Source organism: Amblyomma mixtum, chromosome 1, assembly GCF_055824585.1.
Source record: "Amblyomma mixtum isolate Tamu chromosome 1, ASM5582458v1, whole genome shotgun sequence".
Taxonomy (NCBI): Eukaryota; Metazoa; Arthropoda; class Arachnida; order Ixodida; family Ixodidae; genus Amblyomma; species Amblyomma mixtum.
In genome coordinates, this window is record NC_143012.1 from 12,113,712 (window position 1) to 12,132,325 (window position 18,614).

At 50.4% G+C, this 18,614-nt stretch overlaps 1 protein-coding gene across 2 annotated transcripts; it reads right to left on the reverse strand.

Moving 5' to 3' along the window:
* Positions 1 to 378: 378 nt before the first annotated feature.
* Positions 379 to 17,380, reverse strand: LOC149365476 (RING finger protein 11-like). Of its 2 annotated transcripts, none has more exons than XM_089542824.1 (4): positions 16,637 to 17,380; positions 3,824 to 4,011; positions 2,409 to 2,620; positions 379 to 1,758 (listed from the first exon to the last, which is right to left on the reverse strand). In XM_089542824.1, the coding sequence occupies exons 1-3, from the start codon at positions 16,745 to 16,747 to the stop codon at positions 2,449 to 2,451; spliced, it is 471 nt and encodes a 156-aa protein (XP_089398950.1). In that variant the 5' UTR covers positions 16,748 to 17,380; the 3' UTR covers positions 379 to 1,758; positions 2,409 to 2,448. The 2 variants fall into 2 exon arrangements, with proteins under 2 accessions (XP_089398950.1, XP_089398953.1); XM_089542827.1 differs by having other exon boundaries at positions 3,824 to 3,978; positions 16,637 to 17,376.
* Positions 17,381 to 18,614: the final 1,234 nt, after the last annotated feature.

Below are 18,614 nucleotides of genomic sequence, written 5' to 3' on the forward strand. Positions count from 1 at the left end.
GGCTAAATGAGCGTGCAGAAAACCACTATTGTGGGCCACTGTGCGGCTGTGTGCAGTTTTAACGACTTCAGCACTAAGTGGCTTCGTGCTTGGCTTGCCTACTGATGGTTGCTGAAGTCAAAGCTTGGCAAGGTTTCACCAAACGGTGCCCTCGGTTATCCTTGCATTGTGAACTCTTCAAAACAATTGTAAACCATTTTCAACTAACTGCACTTCCACTTGCCCATCCAGTTTTCTTTTTTGGCAAAGATGGTGGCATTCATGAATAATTCCTCTGCTTGTCAGATTACGAGGGTTTTCGAAAGTGCAAATATGCAAATCAATCAAGCCAAACCAAAACTCTACACACGCTATGCATTTAATGCCACACTGTGCCTCAACACCTTGGTGTTCACCGAGAAAAACGATGGTCCTGCCGCTACTGCTGTAGTGCCCAAACTCAAAACGTGGCTTTGGGCTTGATGTCATCGTGACGCTACAGAAATTTTGTTCTCCCTTTTGTCTCTTCAAACTCCCAACCCCCACTGCTTGAACGATCCACTACCAACCTTAAAAAGAAATATTGTTCATATTTTTTTTTTCTAAGTGTACAACGTCAATAAATCACAAAAAAGAATGCTGCACAGTTAGGACATTGCCTTGAGAGAAAACACTGTGGGTTCACGCTGCACTGCCTACATTGTAAACAAAAAAGGAGTAAAAAGGGAATAACCTGTTCTCAAGCACACACCATTTTATAGAAGGGAATGTGCAAAAGGACACTTTACTTCCCTTTTACTCCCATTTAGGCGTATTCGTGTTTAGAATGCACTCTTTCCGCTTTCTTCGATGCCCTCGAAAAAGGCCAGTGCTTCAGACAATGGACTCAAGACCGAGTGCAAACACACACAAAACACAGATGTCGGCGCCACATTTTCTACACCCTGACCTGCACTGACACTGCAATGCCCAGAACCGGCGACACATACATATCACACCTTTCACATGTGGAAGCAAACTAGGCACTCAACGTGGTCAGAATAGATGCCTCTGCATTCACCCAAGCCACTGCCACTTTGCTACGAATCGGCTCTTTAAAGCAAAACAAACAAAACAAAACACACACCAGGCCTCCTGGCTGGCAAAACAAAGAACAAAAAAGGGACTAACAGCAGCAGCAGCAAAGAAAAAAAAAGTTTTTCCAAGAAACAACTCTGCAACGCAAGGTCGTATCGGCACAAAGTCCGCCAAGCCGATGCACACACTGCATCAGAAAAAGTCCAGGGTGAGAGCATGAGCCTTCCATGTACCATCGAGCATAACCAGAATTCTACCACTAAGACATCTTCTATTTACATATCCACACTGGCTTAAAGGAAGCCGACACCGAGCACTCTAAAAGTCCTCAAGCGAAAGCCGGTGCTGGCATGTCGCCTGGCCAGGCAATTTTAATGGCGGCCGACATCTCCTGCCACAGAAGGGGCCCACAGACCGTGCCCGCTAGATGTCTTGCAACACTGAACGCAGCACTTCAGTCTTCCCGATGATGACACTGCGCTCCCAAACCTGAGGCTGGAAGCTGCAAAGGACGACCGCGAGGAAGTTCGTTTCGCCTTCTGTTGCGTAACAGAGGCGACGAATTCCTGCATTCGTGCTTGAGTGACGATTTTGCTCTCGTTTACAAGTTCAGCACGCACGCACACACAGTGACAGCCCCCTACGTGTCAGTTCGGACGGGCTGTCTGGGGGCAGCTGAACATTTCCCACGTCAACACAGACCTATACAGATGGCAGACAGGAAGAAAAAGGAAAGGCACAGGTGAATCACAATGCACAAAACACAAATTTTCACACTTTGCAATTGGAACTTTGCAAGTTCTAGAAAGCAAAGGCTGTTACAGCCTTGCAGAGAGACTGAAACACTAAATCCACATGCATTTTGAAAAGCCTCCGCCTTGCACGCAAAAGGTGCTGGTTTCGATTCCCAGAGCTACAGGTAACCATTGGTTCTCCCAGTGAGTCTAAGCTTTCCGCATAACTTCATTTCTCTAAAAAGCACACAACCTCAACTTGCCGTTATGCCTCCCAGCTCGTCTCACAGCTTTCTAAACAGAAATCCTGGCTTAAAAGAATCGCAGTGTTTAACCTAAAAGGCACACACGCCTAGGATGTAATAATTTGGGGAGGGGGGGGGGGGGGGTAGACTGACAGTGTCTTGGAAGCAGCCAACAAGAGCGAAAGCAAGCTCCAAATGGGAGCGGAAGATGCAGAAACCTGTTGTGGTTTGGTCCATGAGGTTGCAAAGAGTCTAACACAGCTGCGGAACAACCACCTCGCAGAAATGTGGCTGCTGTTCGAAAAACTTACTTTTCACGGCTACGACACTGAAGCTGCAGAGGCAGCAAGCTACAGTACGTCCACCCACTCACCAACGAGCGCGCACGCGCAGTGTGTCGCGAGGAGACGGACTCAGTTGGTCTGGTAGGTGGTCAACAGCGCGGCATCCACCGGCTCCATGCACGAGGGGCACGTGAAGGAGCGCATGAGCCAGTCGTCAATGCAGTCCGTGTGGTAGATGTGCATGCAGGGCAGGAATCGGACTGCGTCACCCATGGCAAACTCACCCATGCATATCACGCACCTGTGAGAAGAGAGACGGGGTTGAGGACAGACAAATATGTGTTGCTCCATCAACCCCCAAGTTCCTCACACATGTATACTCCGGTCAGACACAACCTGAGAATGAAGCACTAATGCCCCACAAATAAGGCCCCCCAACTAATGACACTGACACTTGGCTATCAGAGCTGGCTAGCAGGTCGTGCAAGGCAGTTCACTACGTCAGGGCAATAGGTCAATGAACCAAAGCAGATATGATGATAAAAGAAAACGACAGCGTTAAAACCGTGTGTACCATGCCTTTAGATGCAGTTCGGATGGTGGTTGTAATGATGATGATTGTTAAATACAACTCAGCGCCTTCTCTATTTCAATGCCAGCCAGATAAGGCAGTTTCGAAGAGCCAAGCCCTATCCTACTATAAAAGTGCACTTGCCAGTAAGTACATTAAGCATGCTCAGGAGTCTTTCAGTCCAAGTGCTCAGCCACAGATAGTTCGTGAAAGTAAATGCAAACAAATAAAAAGGTCACCAGCTCGAAACAAGTATTGTCGGACCCATTCACTAAGGTGCGAGACTTCAGATTCCAACTAGCAGCTCGCTTCACTTAAGCGGCACAGTCTGCTGCTCCGCCTTCCTACATATTGCATGTGTGTCTCGCGCATAAGCAACAAGGTGCACGCTTTACTTATGCTTACTTTTGCCTTGTGAATACAATATGTGGAGAGCACTAATAAAATGTTTTTTTTTTGTTCTTTCTGTCACACGCACCTTTTGTCTCAGACATACTTTGTTTTGCTGCTGAGGTTCTGCTATTCAATGATATAATAATTTGCTCACTCTGCCTGCATGGTGTGCAATTAGATTGCAGTACAGACCTACCTTAAAACCATACAAAAATTTAAGCTTGCAATACATGCTTGCAAATAACATATCTATTTGTTGGAAGATTTTCAAAGAAGCATTCCGAAGAGTGAAACAGTGATTTTTTTAACAAGTTTCAGAAACCTATGAAAGGCTTTTGAACACCCATTGCTGTACTGACACTGCTGTAGCCAATTCACAGTGGCCTCCTTCGTTGCCTTAACAGCTGGTGGCAAAGACAAGCAATTGTCGAAACCACCGATCCTGAGTGACCTGTGAGCGATCCTCAGTGACAGACAGGCAGGCAGGCAGGAGCGATGGACTGTTGATGGCAGAAGGTGCACCTGCCCAGCGCCACTCACTCTCTGTTCTTCTTGCTGCCATCATAGAGGCCCGTGGGAAGGTGCTGGATGAGGCCCATGCGCTGGGCAATCACCACCTGCTCTTCCTCGGTCAGCTGGCAGGCTGGACGGCTCACGTTTGGCGATGGGTAGTACACTGGCATGGACACTGTCTCCTGCAAGGGAGAGGCAGGTGGCGGCGCACACCACTGCGTTCGATTATCCATAGTCATTAACACCGGGCCTTCGCAAACTAGTGCCTAGCACCACAGCCATCGAGCAACTCAAAAAGTTCAACAACGGTACTGAGGTTTTGTTGTTGGTTATCCTGTTCTGCAAGCACAACAAATTCCCATGAAACAAGCAGTGCAAATGTGGCTGCCATGGACAGCACGGTTCTAACGCAAAAGGCCCGATTTCTTACCAGAAGACACAAGCTCAAGCGAGACAATTCTAATCGACAGCATCAGTGCCATTTGTGAATAAATATGAAGAATTTACCACCAACAAGCCTGTATCCAAGCAAACTAAATGGGAAAAAGATGCTTAGAGTGATAGCATTGCAGGCCATTCGTATGGTACCATGCAGGTATGTTTGACGACTGGCCCGTGATACACCCCATCTCACTGAGAGAAGGCCCAAAAAACCATGAAAAAAAAGCAACTAATATCCTTTTTACCATAGCTTGGATTTTGACACCAAAGTTTGTGTGCTACAAGATGTACTCCCCATCAAAAAAATGCTCATACTGTTATGTTTACGCCAAATGAAAAATACCGACAACACTTACACAGCAAACATATCTGTTTCAAGCATGACAGCAAAACAGTTTTCAATTGTTAGCAACCCTGATTACCACCGTGACATTTTCGCAACAAACAGGAAAATACAGCCACAAAATAATTGCATTAGGTAAACATGTAATATGAACAACCCTGCCCGTGAGTCAAGTGTTGTATATTTTAGTTTCTGTTCCTTTTTCACCCCACGCGCTTACACTATACAAAGCATTAGGTTCTACTTCACTTTTTTTCTTCTGATAATGTCAACTGTAAACAGGGAAAGCAGACAAAACATGTCCCGCGAGTCCAGGTTAAAACAAAACATATGACGGTTACAGGAAGTGATTACAACTGCTGCGCTCTGTTGCCGCTTTGTGGCTATGCCTACTGCGTCCCTTGTTCATGAGACACGAGTGCCCTCTTATCTTGACTGGTACTAACTGCACTGAGCATGATGTTATCGCAAAGCATGCCATCGCCCTTGGCATACAAGATATTTCTGGCTCTTAGCTTCTGTCATGCTGACACACATGCCCACTAACGATTTGAGCCGGGCCATCACAAGGGCACCAGGCCACCGTAAGGGCATATTAATGAAAGTAACATTTGCAGCAGAAGTAGATTAAATCCACTCAGCATCACCCCAACATCATTCAATGTTAAGACAGCTACGCCAGAAATAGACTGCACGGAAAGAAAAGATGCTCTCACCCCGCCAAGTCTAACAATCCTGAGTGAGCTCTGGCCCCCAAATCAACTGTACATTTACGAAGTATTGAAGAGGATTTCTAGTGATTATGGGCCAATTTGTGCATTTAAAACAATTACAAACATAAAATTATTACCACTGTACAGAGTACTGTTATGTTTTACTGCTTTCAAGAGTGTATGCTCCGTGCTGCATTAATCGTGCATGCACTACAAGACCCAAGGTGCATGATGTAGCTCTTTCAAGAGTTCAGTGCCTTTTGTTCCCATGCCATTCTAGGAACAATTCTCAGATAACCAGCACACGAAGCACGTGTACACTTGCTCTCAACCTCTGCTCAGCTTTCTCAGACAGAAAAAAAAAGAAAAAAAAAAACGGAAGCAAATTAGTATGACAGGGTGAAGCATTAGGGTGTGGTGGCAGGTCAACTTTGTCCCATATCGACGTCAGCAAAATCTGCGCGTGCAGCAACAGTACAAGGACGTCCCCCTCACACTGGACCCCTCTCCCCCTCCTCCGTCTTCCCAAAGGTCTGCCCCGCCGAGTGAGGGGCAAAATCTCGCCCCCATCTACGCGACACTCGGCAAGGCAGACATAGGTGTGCTGTGGGGGCCGACAGTCGGTGCATACATTGGCCTCGTCGTGCTTCAATAGATACACGTCTCGCGTGCGTTGAGGCGTGCCCTAGCTGTGGTCAGCAGCCAGCGCCTTTTCTTATCTCGACCGGCAGGCAGATGCTATCGCGCGGCGCGCGCGCGTGCGCCCTTGGTATCCTTGGCACACGCGATATGTATATTTCTGGCTCTCGCCCAGTGACCGCGCTCGCTGACGCCGCTACAGATACTGCAACCCATGAGGCCACAGCCCTTGGGACGCTTCGGCCTCTCTTCGCGACAGACCGTGCAAAACAAACACTTCCAAGAAGCCGTGACTTTCGGTGAGGTACGACGACCCTATCCCGACCAGGAGCTCGGCGACCCCCTTCACACACAAACTGGACTCTCCGCCCACATACACTTGAGCGCGCGTCGTCGCGCCGATCTGCCGACGCAAGAGACGCGGACAATACAGTGCTGCGACACACATATTACCACACGCCGCTCCATTGTCCGCGCTGAAAGATAGCGGACAGTTTTTAGTACAACGTACGCAGACGCGTACGCGTATCGAGATTACACCCGAAAAAAAATAAAGAGGGGGGGGGGGGGGGGGGAGTAAGCGTGCTTCGAAGTAAGTCGCTACTGAAGACTTTAGCGTTCAACTGCTGATCAGAGATGTTGGTGTTGATCCTGCTGAGAACGATCATGCGGCCCGTCGAAGACCACAAGTCAGCGGGCACCAGTAGACCGGCGGCACAACAGTCATCATGCTAGCTGGCTAACCAGAGCAGGGAGAACCTGCCGCTTAACGATAATCCGCTTATCGCCATTTGCGCCGTACGTGGTTCATCATCACGGTGCTTAAATGCGACGTCAAGTGCAAGCCATCTAAGGCGCGTTCTTCTCGGTATGGTGGCTATTCTCGGTGAGAAGGATTCACTCGACGTGACGGGCGCCATTTTGAAGTTGGGCGCCATTTTGGAGTTGGGCGCGCGTCTTCAGCGGTGAGGGCCGGCACAGGTGGCGATCAGCCACTGAGCCCTGAGGCTTACTTTGCGTTAATAGGAAGAAAAGACGACACCTCGCAAAAAGCGACCTTTTTATCTCTGCCGGAGGCCGATGTAGCAGGCGGCAGCAGTTAACCCTCAAGCTCCTAGACACGACTAGCTACTAAAGAGCCAGCTACGCGCTGCTGCAACGGGGTAGCCTGCAGCGGGAGAGACAGGCACCTTACGACGGATTGGGGATGACTTTTTCCCTCTCCACGAGGAAGGTGCTGAACCGTTGAGCGAGCCAGTAGATTCTGGGCACTATAGTTTAGCAATCGCGGCTCCACCCACACCTCTCGATAAAAACTCCCGAGGAGGAGCCTCCCAACGCGCGGCGCCCAACTCGGTCCAATTTTCTTCTTAAAAAGATTCCACGGCTCTTTCTGGCTATGCTGATGTTCGTCTGGCACCGAAAGACGCATATGTCGCTTAGAAAATTGGCTCAAAAATTTTCCCGCTACTCGATTCAAACACGTGACATCAAGGCCAAAAAGTGACCCCGTGATCACCCACGATCTGGAAGCGGCTGGTAACGTAGCCTAGCCTCGGAAATCCGCGTGAAAAATTGTTTGACGTCACCGCATGCAGTTAGGCTGCAAAAAAAACGGCCAGTGGAGGCGATACCTGCATTTCTAATGAAAGAAAAAGTATTATGCGTATGGCTCTGTGGCGTCAGCAAAAAGCGTCCGCAAATTTGTCTGCACGATTACGTCGTTCTCTGAAGATAAATTGAGTGAAAGTGTGATTGTGACAGATAGTCTGTGATAATATGTTGCCGTGGGGAAAAATTTGGTTGATGAGGTGCAATTAGGCAATTGAAAGCGAAAAATACACTTAGACGTCAAAATGGATTAGAAGTCGATATAGTACATGGACGTCAGCCACATACGTCGATATAGTATGTGGACGTTTTACTTTCGCATTGCTATGCGGATCGCGTCAGTGAACTAAAAGTTTTTACCTTTTTCTTTTCTGTGAGTGGTCTCTGCCATTAAGTTCATCGATACAGGCCAATTCAATTTGTCTTCAGTGCCCGCTTAATTCAGTGAACCTTGGAACCAGAACGTACTACAACATACGTTCTATTTTGCCCTCCTGCTGCGACCCGTGACGTCACGATTGAGTGACGAAATCGACAACCGCTGTGAACGCATTTCTGCAACGGTTGCACTGGGTGCGCCGCTTGTGCGCGTGCCTTTTTTTTTCGAAGTAACTCGGCACCGACGACTGTTCTTTACACCCAGAAGGCAAGGGACGTCAAGCCCGTTTTTCCACACGAGATGACAGCTCACAAAGATCCAAGGCGCCCGTATCTTTTCTGAAGCGCGTCTTCTTTGTTATCCGTGTTTACCATGTCGCAGTGCTCTTCCGGCGGGTTCAACCTTGTTCTGCGCGCATTAACCTTGGCTGCTGTTGACGCATTCTCCGCGTGCAGGACGGTGTAAACACGAAGCGGCCGCAGCTAGGAAGACGCCGGAAGAGCTGCGAAATCAAAGCTCCGACCAAAGCGCCGGAGTGTTATTGCTGTTACACATACAATATGACGCATGACCACAATGGGGAATCTGCAATGAAGCGGGCGGCTCCCCTATGAAACGTTCCGTTTGGATCTGCACGCACCCAATTCTTCTTCATAGATATACCAACCTTTGTATCGGAATAGTGGCAAGTCCACCTTCCCTAATAAATGAAAGTGGTTAATAGATTCATTCCAAGCCGCCGCGGTGGCTGAGTGGTTATGGTGCTCGACTGCTGACCTCCACCTAGTGCTTGTAAGGGTCGGTCACTTACGGGCCGATCCAAGTACACCTCTGTCCCTTCGTAATAAATGTTTCACCACCACCCAACCACCCGATAGACGCAGGTTCGATACCGGCCGCGACGGTCGCATTTCGATGGAGGCGAAATGCAAGAAGGCCCGTGTACTGTGCGACGTCAGTGCACGTCAAAGAACCCCAGGTGGTCGAAATTTCCGGAGCCCTCCACTACGGCATCCCTCATAGCCTGAGCCGCTTTGGGACGTTAAACCCGTAAATCCAATTTTATTCCTTTTCTAATTTTGAATCATTCTCTGTTTATTTTATTTTCCCCATTCAAGGCTATTTTTTCACGTTCTAGGCTATATTACTTAGAGTTTATCTTTTCTCCTTTCATGCCACCAGATACTGCAGCCTTCTCCTGCGCGTCTCTATCCGCTGATGTGATAATTTTGCTTTCACTGTCCCTAAATACTGGAACGCCCACTATGTCATCTCTGATGCCTGGTTGTACAGCTTCGCAGCCCAGAACATGTTTAATTTCTCTGCACTGTTCCCGCCCTTGACGTCTCCTTTCTTAAGAATTAAGATAACTTCCAAGTGTCTGGTACACTCGAGGTCATAAGGCATTGCGTATACAGGGTGGCTAGTTTCTCTAGCACAATCTCCCCTCCATCCTTCAAGAGATCTGCTGTTACCTGATATGCTGCTTAAAGGGCCACGGACCACCCCAGCTCAGCAGACACTCTCTACCTCTCTTTCAGCGAGCCTCCTCTCCTTCCACTCCCTCCTCGAAATTTTTCTCTCCCGCTCCTCGTCGAGTAGGCTCGGCAAGGCAAAATCACCCCTTCCTTCTCCGGTGTAAGCCGGAGGCGTGGTGTCTGTGGAGTGCGTCACAGGCGACGTCATGGCCCCGCCTTCAATAGAATTCTTTTCTTGGTTTTTGCATTTTCTCCGCACACTGAACGATCGAGAGGCGCGATCGGCTCGACCACCTAGACTTGTTAGCGAGCGCATCCTTTCATACATCTGTTTGTCATTCCCAGTTAACGAGCCACCTTTTCATTTTCTTTTAGGCCTCCCCACCGTTTCACGAGCGGAGGGGCGGAAGTCGGTTGTGTTCGAAACACACGGCGAAGCGCGGACCCGGCAACCGCCCGTTTGCTTTTCTCCATGCGTGTTTGTGTTCTGTGTGTTTGTGTCTTTTCTCCGCTCCAAAGCATATGTCATTCATTGGAGTCAAGGCGTACGCAAGATGCACGAAAGATAAGCGGTATGTGTGCGGAGCGGTAAAGTGGGCGAGCGAGGGAAAGGCTCTGCTGCACTACTAATTAAAACCTTGTTTTGGGGGGCTCGCATAGAAGAAAAGAAACTGAGAAGGGAGCGCGCACGCAGAGCGTCTCGTGACGGGATCACGGCGGGGGGGGGGGGGGGGGGGGGGGGGGGGAGGGGGAGGGCGAGCCAACTCCCTCAGTTTTACTGTTTTTTTACTTTTTATGGCTAGGGTTCAAGGCTGTCGCCGCACGCTCCCTCCGCAGTTTTTTTTTTTTTGTTCCTTCATGCGGGTTTGTAGGCATGAGCCAGAACAGAAGGCGCTGCGGAAAGCGTTGTGCAGACGACGCGACGCCAAGGCTACGCCCAACCTTCTCCCGTCAGTCAGAACGATGCACCAATGGAGTGCCTTTAGCGAAAGTAGCCCCCCCTGACGTCAGCGGGGTGCAGAGTAGTGGGCCGGGCCCGTTTTTGAAGGAAGGAAAGAACGAACGGGCTTTGATTTGAATTTTCGCAGCTTTTCGGGGCGCGCATGGCTCTAGTATTTTGCAGAGGTTATCTTCGATGCCTCATCTATGCAGTGGGCTTGTTTTTCAAAAATGTCCGGACCCTGGTCAGTGGCCCTTTAAGGGCAACGGAGTGGATTCCAAGAGAAGGCAAGCGTATAGCAGGGGGCGCCAGAATGTTAGGTGGGCGGATGAGATTAGGAAGTTTGTGGGGATACGGTGGCCGCAGCTGGCAAAGGACAGGGTGAATTGGAGAGACATGGGAGAGGCCTTTGCCCCTGCAGAGGGCGTAGTCAGGCTGATGATGATGACTGTTCCCGCATACTACAGAAATATCACATTATTGTTCATACCTGCTCTGCTTCTATGTTGCCTGGTTCCAAGACAACCTGATCCAGCCTCAAATAGAAAGGTACTGTCTTTTGAATTACCATACCCCGCTTTCCTCCCGGATTTAGTCCTTACCAGCTCTGGTTGGTTGGTTTATGGGGTTTAACGTCCAAAAGCGACTAAGGCTATGAGAGACGCCGTAGTGAAGGGCTCCGGAAATTTCGACCACCTGGGGTTCTTTAACGTGTACTGACATCGCACAGTACACCGGCCTCGAATTTCTCCTCCAAAGAAATTCAACCGCCGCGACCGGGATCGAACCCGCGTCTTTCGGGCCAGCAGCCGAGCACCATAGCCACTGAGCCACCGCGGCGGCTCCTTACCAGCTCTGTATTCACGCAATTACTTACTTTGTTCCCATTTTATGCATCCACTTATCAGCCTCGGTTTCGCGGACTTTCTTTCTGATGGTCGTGATGGCTTTCTTTTCCTTGTTGCCTGCCCTAAGCTTTCTAGTCATTTTCCCGTACGGCTTCCGCAAGATTTCTCCGCGGTAAACATGGCGCCATACATACGGGCTCCTCATACATCCGCATAAATTCCGCGTGCTCCATACAAGTCGTACCGACGGGGAAGCGCGGAGAGGATATCGCGTCAACCCAACACCAACCCCCTGCGGCGCTATATAGCACATATGGTTACTGACAAAGATGCTCGCACACAGCCAAAACCTACGACGAACTGAGCTTCAACAGCCGTTGAAGTTTTCTCTTTCTTTTACAAGCCTTTTCGTGCTTTTGAAGCACCTAGTAGAAATGCAGTCTGCAGCGACCAAAATGGTACCAGTTAAAATCACGTGATCTCATAAGCTTGCTGTCCCCAGATATGCATTCAGTTCGTAGAGCAACGGCTGGCCATCAAGAGGTGTCCCCATAATGGCTGCCACCAAGGTTTAGCAGAACGAGGTGGGGCTGCGTACGGGAGAGCAGTCTCTGCCAGTTGCACGAAATATGGACACATATGGAAGTCATCTTACGGCACGTTTCGTTGGGTTAAAGGGCCGGCCGATCTGCGTAACACGTATGATTTTTGAGGAGTTTCGTATTAAAAAGGAAAAAAAGAGCAGAAGGTTGAAAGAAAAAAAAAACTAAGCGTCGGAAATCAAAATTTCCCGCCCCATCCGTCTTCGACCACGGCCTCCACCAATGCGCTCCCAGGAGATACTTCACCTTCCTCGACGTCCAAGTTAGATAGTTTTTTTTTTTCAGTTATATGAAGGACCTTCGCAAAGAAAGAAAAATATATATGCTCATATTTGCGTACGACGCTGCTCGTTTCAAGCTGGATCAGCCCCATTTATACAAGCACCTTGCTTAGCCTCCATTAGCGAAGGCGTGCCCCGAGCACCAGGGGACGGACAAATAGCGGTTTGCCTTTATCCACCGTTAACCACGCTCTAATTACAGGCTACGTTCACAGGAAACGGTGCTGTTATACTGCAACTGCGATGACGTGAATACTTTCTTTTTATTTTTCAGAGATCAGCGCTTTAGACACGGATCACCGGGGCTAAACAAGACAGCCGTCGGCTTCCAGTCGGCGATCACGGAGTCCAATTAGTCTCGACTTCATTATCGACGGCTTTGAAGCGAGCGGCGGGGAAACATATCTCTAACAGGATGGAGTTGTATCCAAGAAAAAGACAGTCCGAGCTGATACCCATCGTGTAGCCCACAGAACCGCAGCCCAGAGGAGTCACCGGCAACTCCGCGCGTAGGGTGCCTTGGATGTCCGCTAGCCTCGCGCTCTCGCATGTACTACCAGCTTCAAAAGCCTGCCCCTAGAGACAGCGGCCTTTTCTTTTTCTTTTTCCTATCTCTCTCTTCACGCATCGCGGAGATCGGAGATAGGTGCGGCGTTGCAAGGGGAGACCGTCCTCCCAAGGACAGGATGACGTCGCGCCCGGCAGCCGCAACAGGAGGCGAACGGCAGAACCTATGCGCCTTTCGCAACCACGGGCGAATGACAAGTACACACACGCCCTCGCCGCGTTCTTCCTTCTGCTGTCGCCGACGGCGCGCACTCCTTCCGGGCTCTCCCTTCCTCCTCTCCATCGTCACCCGACACAAAGCGAACAGTCACGAGGGGTGAGACCCGAGATGCACGGACAAGGTGCCGTCAGGAAGACGCAATTGAAAAACAGACGGAGCCACATGGAACACGTGAATACACGCAACACATCGTACAGACTGCGACAACGTCGCCACGGTGCGTTCTAGACAAACAAAGAACCGACCCCCTACCCGTATGCACATTGTAAAATTTCTGGGTACAAAATATAAAACTGGAAAATTGGTTTCGAGGACAGGAAATGGCGCAGTAACTGTCTCGCGTATTTCTGTGGACACCCGAACCGCGCCGTAAGGGAAGGGATAAAGGATGGGAATAATAGAAGAAAGTGGTGCCGCAGTGGAGGGCTCCGGAATATTTTCTACCACCTGGAGATCTTGCACTGACATCGCACAGTACACGAAATTCCACCGCCGCGGCCGAGATCGAACCCGCATCTTTCGGGTCAGCAGTCGAGCGCCATAACCACTGAGCAACCGCGGCGGTCTAAATTTCCGGAGCCCTTCACTAAGGCGTCAGCCACAGCCTGAGTTGCTTTGGGACCACAAACCATAAACCAAGTCACCATCACCATCAGCCTGACTACGCCCACTGCAGGACAAAGGCCTCATCTATATACAATTAACCCTTTACGGCGCCAGCCGCGGCCAGGGTTCCTTCTTTCATACATGCTTCCATTATCGTTGCCCTCAATTTGCTCGTGTTTTTATTTACTGTTCGTCTTCTGCAGTGATTTTAGAGCTTATTTTACTGTTTTTTTTTTTACTTAGTTAATAGTGTTGTGCAACTACACAACTGCTATTTCACCGCCGCTCTCATTTTGGTCGTTACTTTTTCAATCAAAGGGCTCCAGTACAATGTTTCGCTGCGGGTTCTCTTCCTGTGCTTATTACCCACGTACTACTAATTCCACGTTACCACATACGCGATCAAAACTATTACAGGGGCAAATCTCTGGTGCACCAGCGGCAGATCGATGGAGTGTTGTTGCGCACGCCTTTTTTCAACCGACACGTACGACTGCTGTCGGTCCGTTTTTTGCGTGCGCAAACTGCAGCACCGGTACGCGCTGTTTAAAGGTCAACGCACTTGTATGGGAAACCCGTGCTCAGTAGTGCGCACGCGTGTTGCCCCTCTTCTGAAAGCCACTACAGCTCTTCCAGGAGGGCTTCGGCTTCCTGGAAAAACCGAACATGCAACCGTGCGCTGTTTGGTGAGCTGCTGAACTGCCCTCCTTCACTGCCCAAACGCAATTGCACTCGAAGGGGAAAAAAATTCAGATGCTACTTTTTCACTGTTTGCCAAACTCGAATAAATGTGTGTGTGTGTGTGTGTGTGTGTGTGTGTGTGTGTGTGTGTGTGTGTGTGTGTGTGTGTGTGTGTGTGCGTGCGCGCGTGCTGCATTGTTTTGTCAGAAATTTCAATAAACTCAACTCATATATATATATATATATATATATATATATATATATATATATATATATATATATATATATATATATATGCGGAATTGGTCATTCTCTACTTTACATTCATGGTGCTTGTTTTGGTTTTATGGGATTTAACGTCCCAAAGCGACTCAGGCTATGGCAGACGCCGCAGTGGAGGGCTCCGGAAATTTCGACCACCTGGGGTTCTTTCACGTGCACTGACACTGCACAGTACACGGTCTTCGCCTCCATCGAAACTCGACCGCCGCGGCCTGGATCGAACCCGCGTCATTCGGGTGAGCAGGCGAGCACCATAACCACTCTTGCTCTTCCCGAGCAATCGCTTGCGACCAATCATTAATTTAACTGCTACCTGCCACGGTGGGCAATCCGGCAGGCAGGACGCCACCTAGCGCGCTGGGCAGGCTGTGATGACGTCACATGGTATAGCGGTCATGCGTGACGGCGGCCGCCATTTCCGCTAGCTCAGACCCTTATTCTAATGCTAACGCATTCGTAACTCGTTCATTAGGTGTTAGCGTTAACCAGGAGAGCTCCGGACTGCGGAAGCAAAAATTGGGTGAAAAATCAGGCCTGCAAGCAGCCCTAGAATGCATGCCTGCATTTAAACATAGACCCAAGAATAAAAAGCAGGACGAGACTAATAAGTGACAACGAGGCGGTTCCAGAAGATTTACTGAAAGCGGTCACGCGAAAGGTCCGAGCAGAGAAAGCAACCGGAAACACGCATGGCGCTTGCTCCCCTTTCTCAGTAAGCTGCTACTCGGCCGCCAACTCTCGGCCGACATGAAATCGAAAAGCACGAACACCACACGTTCGCGGAAGAAACCCACCCGATGCTGCAAGACGGGTACGTGTAATTAAAACGAACGCCGATGTTCTCTCCCTCCGAGTGTAACACGCGAGAAAGCAGAAGGAAGAACGGGTAGTTTTCCTGCTATATTCGCTCCTTCTCTGTAGACGAATCGCAGAAAGAACGAACGAACGAAAGAACCAGGCGCCAGCAACTGTATATGATTACAAGCGTTCGGTAAGCGCTTTCCCCGTTTCCAGGCCCTCACTTGCGTCCCCCCAGCAACAACGTGCACTTTCATGACTCATCGCCCGTCTGCGGCAGACCGCGCGGCTGGCAGCTGCTGTGAGAGCAGCTGATTTCCAAGCTCCCCCCACTACATCCTTTCTCGTCAATTTACCCCGCGCAATGACAACGGGATGTGGCACGCAAGGCAGCAACGGCCAGACACGCGCAAAACCGGGAAGAAAAAAAACGTAATGAGCCGCCACAATTACCGCCAATTAAACGACCAGAGTTGGAAGCAAGGACATAAAGGGAGAAAATCGGCTGCCAGGAAACCAGACATGCCATCAGAAAGCCTACGCCGCTACAGTAGCTTTCCGGAGACATATCCTGGAGACTGCAGCGCCCTTGCGCCTTTTGCGTGGGCCGTGACGTCAAAGAACGCCGCTCATAAAGAGAAACAACGGGAAACAAAAAAAAAATCTGGAAAAAAAAAGTCGGGCCCGATATAGAAGGGGTACATCTCCGTTCACGGAATCCAAACCATCACCTCACAAATCGAAACTTTGTACTACAACACCCAGCCTCGCACGCTGCATCTAATGGCCCTCCGGTTTTCTTTCACTGTTCTTTGTAACTTGGTCCACATTGACGTTTCACCCGCTTCAGCCCGTACACTTGCCCGGTCAACCTTATCCCCGCCAGCTTCCAGACCGCATTGTTCATGACGGCCCGTATGTTGTCGTTGCACTGTCTGCCCACCACTGCGGCAAACAAACAAAAAAAAAAAAACAGCGCAGGTTCTCTGTTAGTGGGATGGTTATATGTGACGCGAGATAGAGCTATCTTTTATACTCCACTGGGCTTTTTCGCGGTGACTTTGTGGAGCAGCTGCGCGCTGTGCTGCAGCGAATAAGACTCGAGAAATGTTCCACGACGCGAAGCAGCCGCCCTGAAAACGCAAATGCACGAGGAAAAAGAGAAAACAAAGGGTGCTCGAACAAAGCGGGCAAGAGCCCGTGACGGCGGGGTGATGACTCGACAACCAGTTTCCAGCCGAGACGCAAATGGTCCCGACGGGGTGCACACAATCGCGCGGTGGTAGCAGCCAGGGCACCAAGTCGTAAAGAAACTAGGCCCTATGACATGACGGCGACACAATAGCCGATTATGCTGTGTCGTAAAAACGAGCAATTAAAAGAGACGCAATCTTCGACAGAAAGCGCTCACCTGGTACGGTGGAGGGGGTCCAAGCTGATCAGCTGACGAATCCCTAGTGCCTTGATTATCCCTCAGGAGCGAGATGTCATCCGACGACATCGACTTGAGACAATTTCCCATGGCTGGCCGATGATCGGGGCACGGCGTCTCAGAACGTCAGCAGTGGGCGACCAACGATAGCTCTCGGAAGAACCATGGTAATCCGGGGACCATCAACGCACCGCGGCCGTCGAAGTCGTCAGCGCGGCTGGTGGCAGTAGGCCTAACGTCGAGACGTGACATGCCCGACGACGTTACTACCGTTCGTCGTCGCGGACTCGGAGACAGGAGGGTGGCAGTATCCGGGCTAATTTGGCACTCCCCTCTTCTGCACCAGATGGGTCCGAAGACGCATCGCACAGCTACGGGGATAATAGGGAATTTTGACGACGCCTGCCTCGCTTAGACGCTCGGCACTGCTGATAAACTCTGATCGGGGTAGTAGTAGCGGTGGTGGGGCGAAAGGCTCACAGTCTCGCTCCTCGGAAGCCCTCGGGTAGTAGTCGCCGCCTTTGTTTGTCACTCATCGAATCGCCGAGACGGCGCGTCGCCTTTTGTGTCGGTTCGCCGCGGCTGGGTTCGGCGGCACCGCGCGCCACATAGCTCGACGCCGTCGTCGATCGCTGCACAAACTGCGCTAGCAAAGTCACCGGCCGCCGCTGCGTCTCCGGACAGCGAAAAATAACAGTAAACAAACGCCCGCCGATCACTGACGCGAGCCACCGCGGCGCCGCCTCTCGGAACGGAGGGGAGCCAACGGCGCGATCCGAAAAGCGGGAACATAAAAGGGATAAAAGCGTCTAGCGTAATTGAATGAAAAAAATTCACCTTCAATAAAAACACGTAAAAGATTATAAGTAATCGTTTTCAGCGGACACTGAAGTGATCATGCACGTAGTACCATCACACGTACTTCATAGCAGACGACGCTTATTAGGTTTCGGCACCATTGGCAGTTCAAACCGCGACCGTGGTTCAAGTAAGCGCGAATCAAGCTACTTATTGTAATTTTATTCGCCGTCAAACACGACAATGCAACGGACAAACGCTAGAGAAGGTAGAGGCAGGCAGTCGGCTTTGAGACAAGCGACTCTTCCTTATAGAGGTAGGCCGTCACCCATGCCTCGCGCTCAGAGCCAGCAAGCACCGTACCGGGCTCCCGCACCACCGCCCCAAGTCACCCGCTCTTCGTCGGCAAGAGGTCGAGGTTCTAACGCGGCCGCAGGGAGTGGTCCGAGTCCGCGACCGGGCATCTTGAAGAAACCGGCGCCCAAGTTGCAACAGGAACAACCACCACAATACCAGCCTCGACCTGCTTTGCCATCATGGAGGCCCACTGCGCCAAACCAACCACCTCGGACCGCAGGCAGTACCTCTCAAGTCACCTTTGCCACTACCACACCTCCCCGCTCGAAGCGCGGTAACTTGTCCGGCAAAGCTCAACCCGCTGCTGTTACGATACAACAAAGACCATCTGGCACTGTTCAAAGAAGCGCGCAGAATGGCGCTACTTTCGAGTTCGTCGAAACAAATGGAGCAGACATGAACGAAGCGAGCGGTAGCTGCCGCATCCTAAGCGTTGGAGTAGCTTCGATAAAAGGCACTCGAGGGGTATGCGAAGTCTTTGGCGTCTTGGACTCCGTGCCCACGACGAGCCGCCACGGACTGGCGAAGCATTTCACGCTGAGACAAGACAGGTCGAGCGTTAACTGTATTTTCTACCAGATGGACAGACCCCTCGGGCCGTTGATGAAAGGAACTCTGCTCCGCTGCGTCGGCTTCATGAACCGCGCAGGACAGCTGTCCGTGGTCTCGGCGCGCCCGGCTAGTGGCGAAGAGAAAAAGTTCCTGAACATCCTGACAACTGTCACCGCCGTTTAACGCGCAACAGTCACATTTTCCTTATGTTTTTGTGCGTCGTTCAACGCCAAGTCATACTTCACCTTTC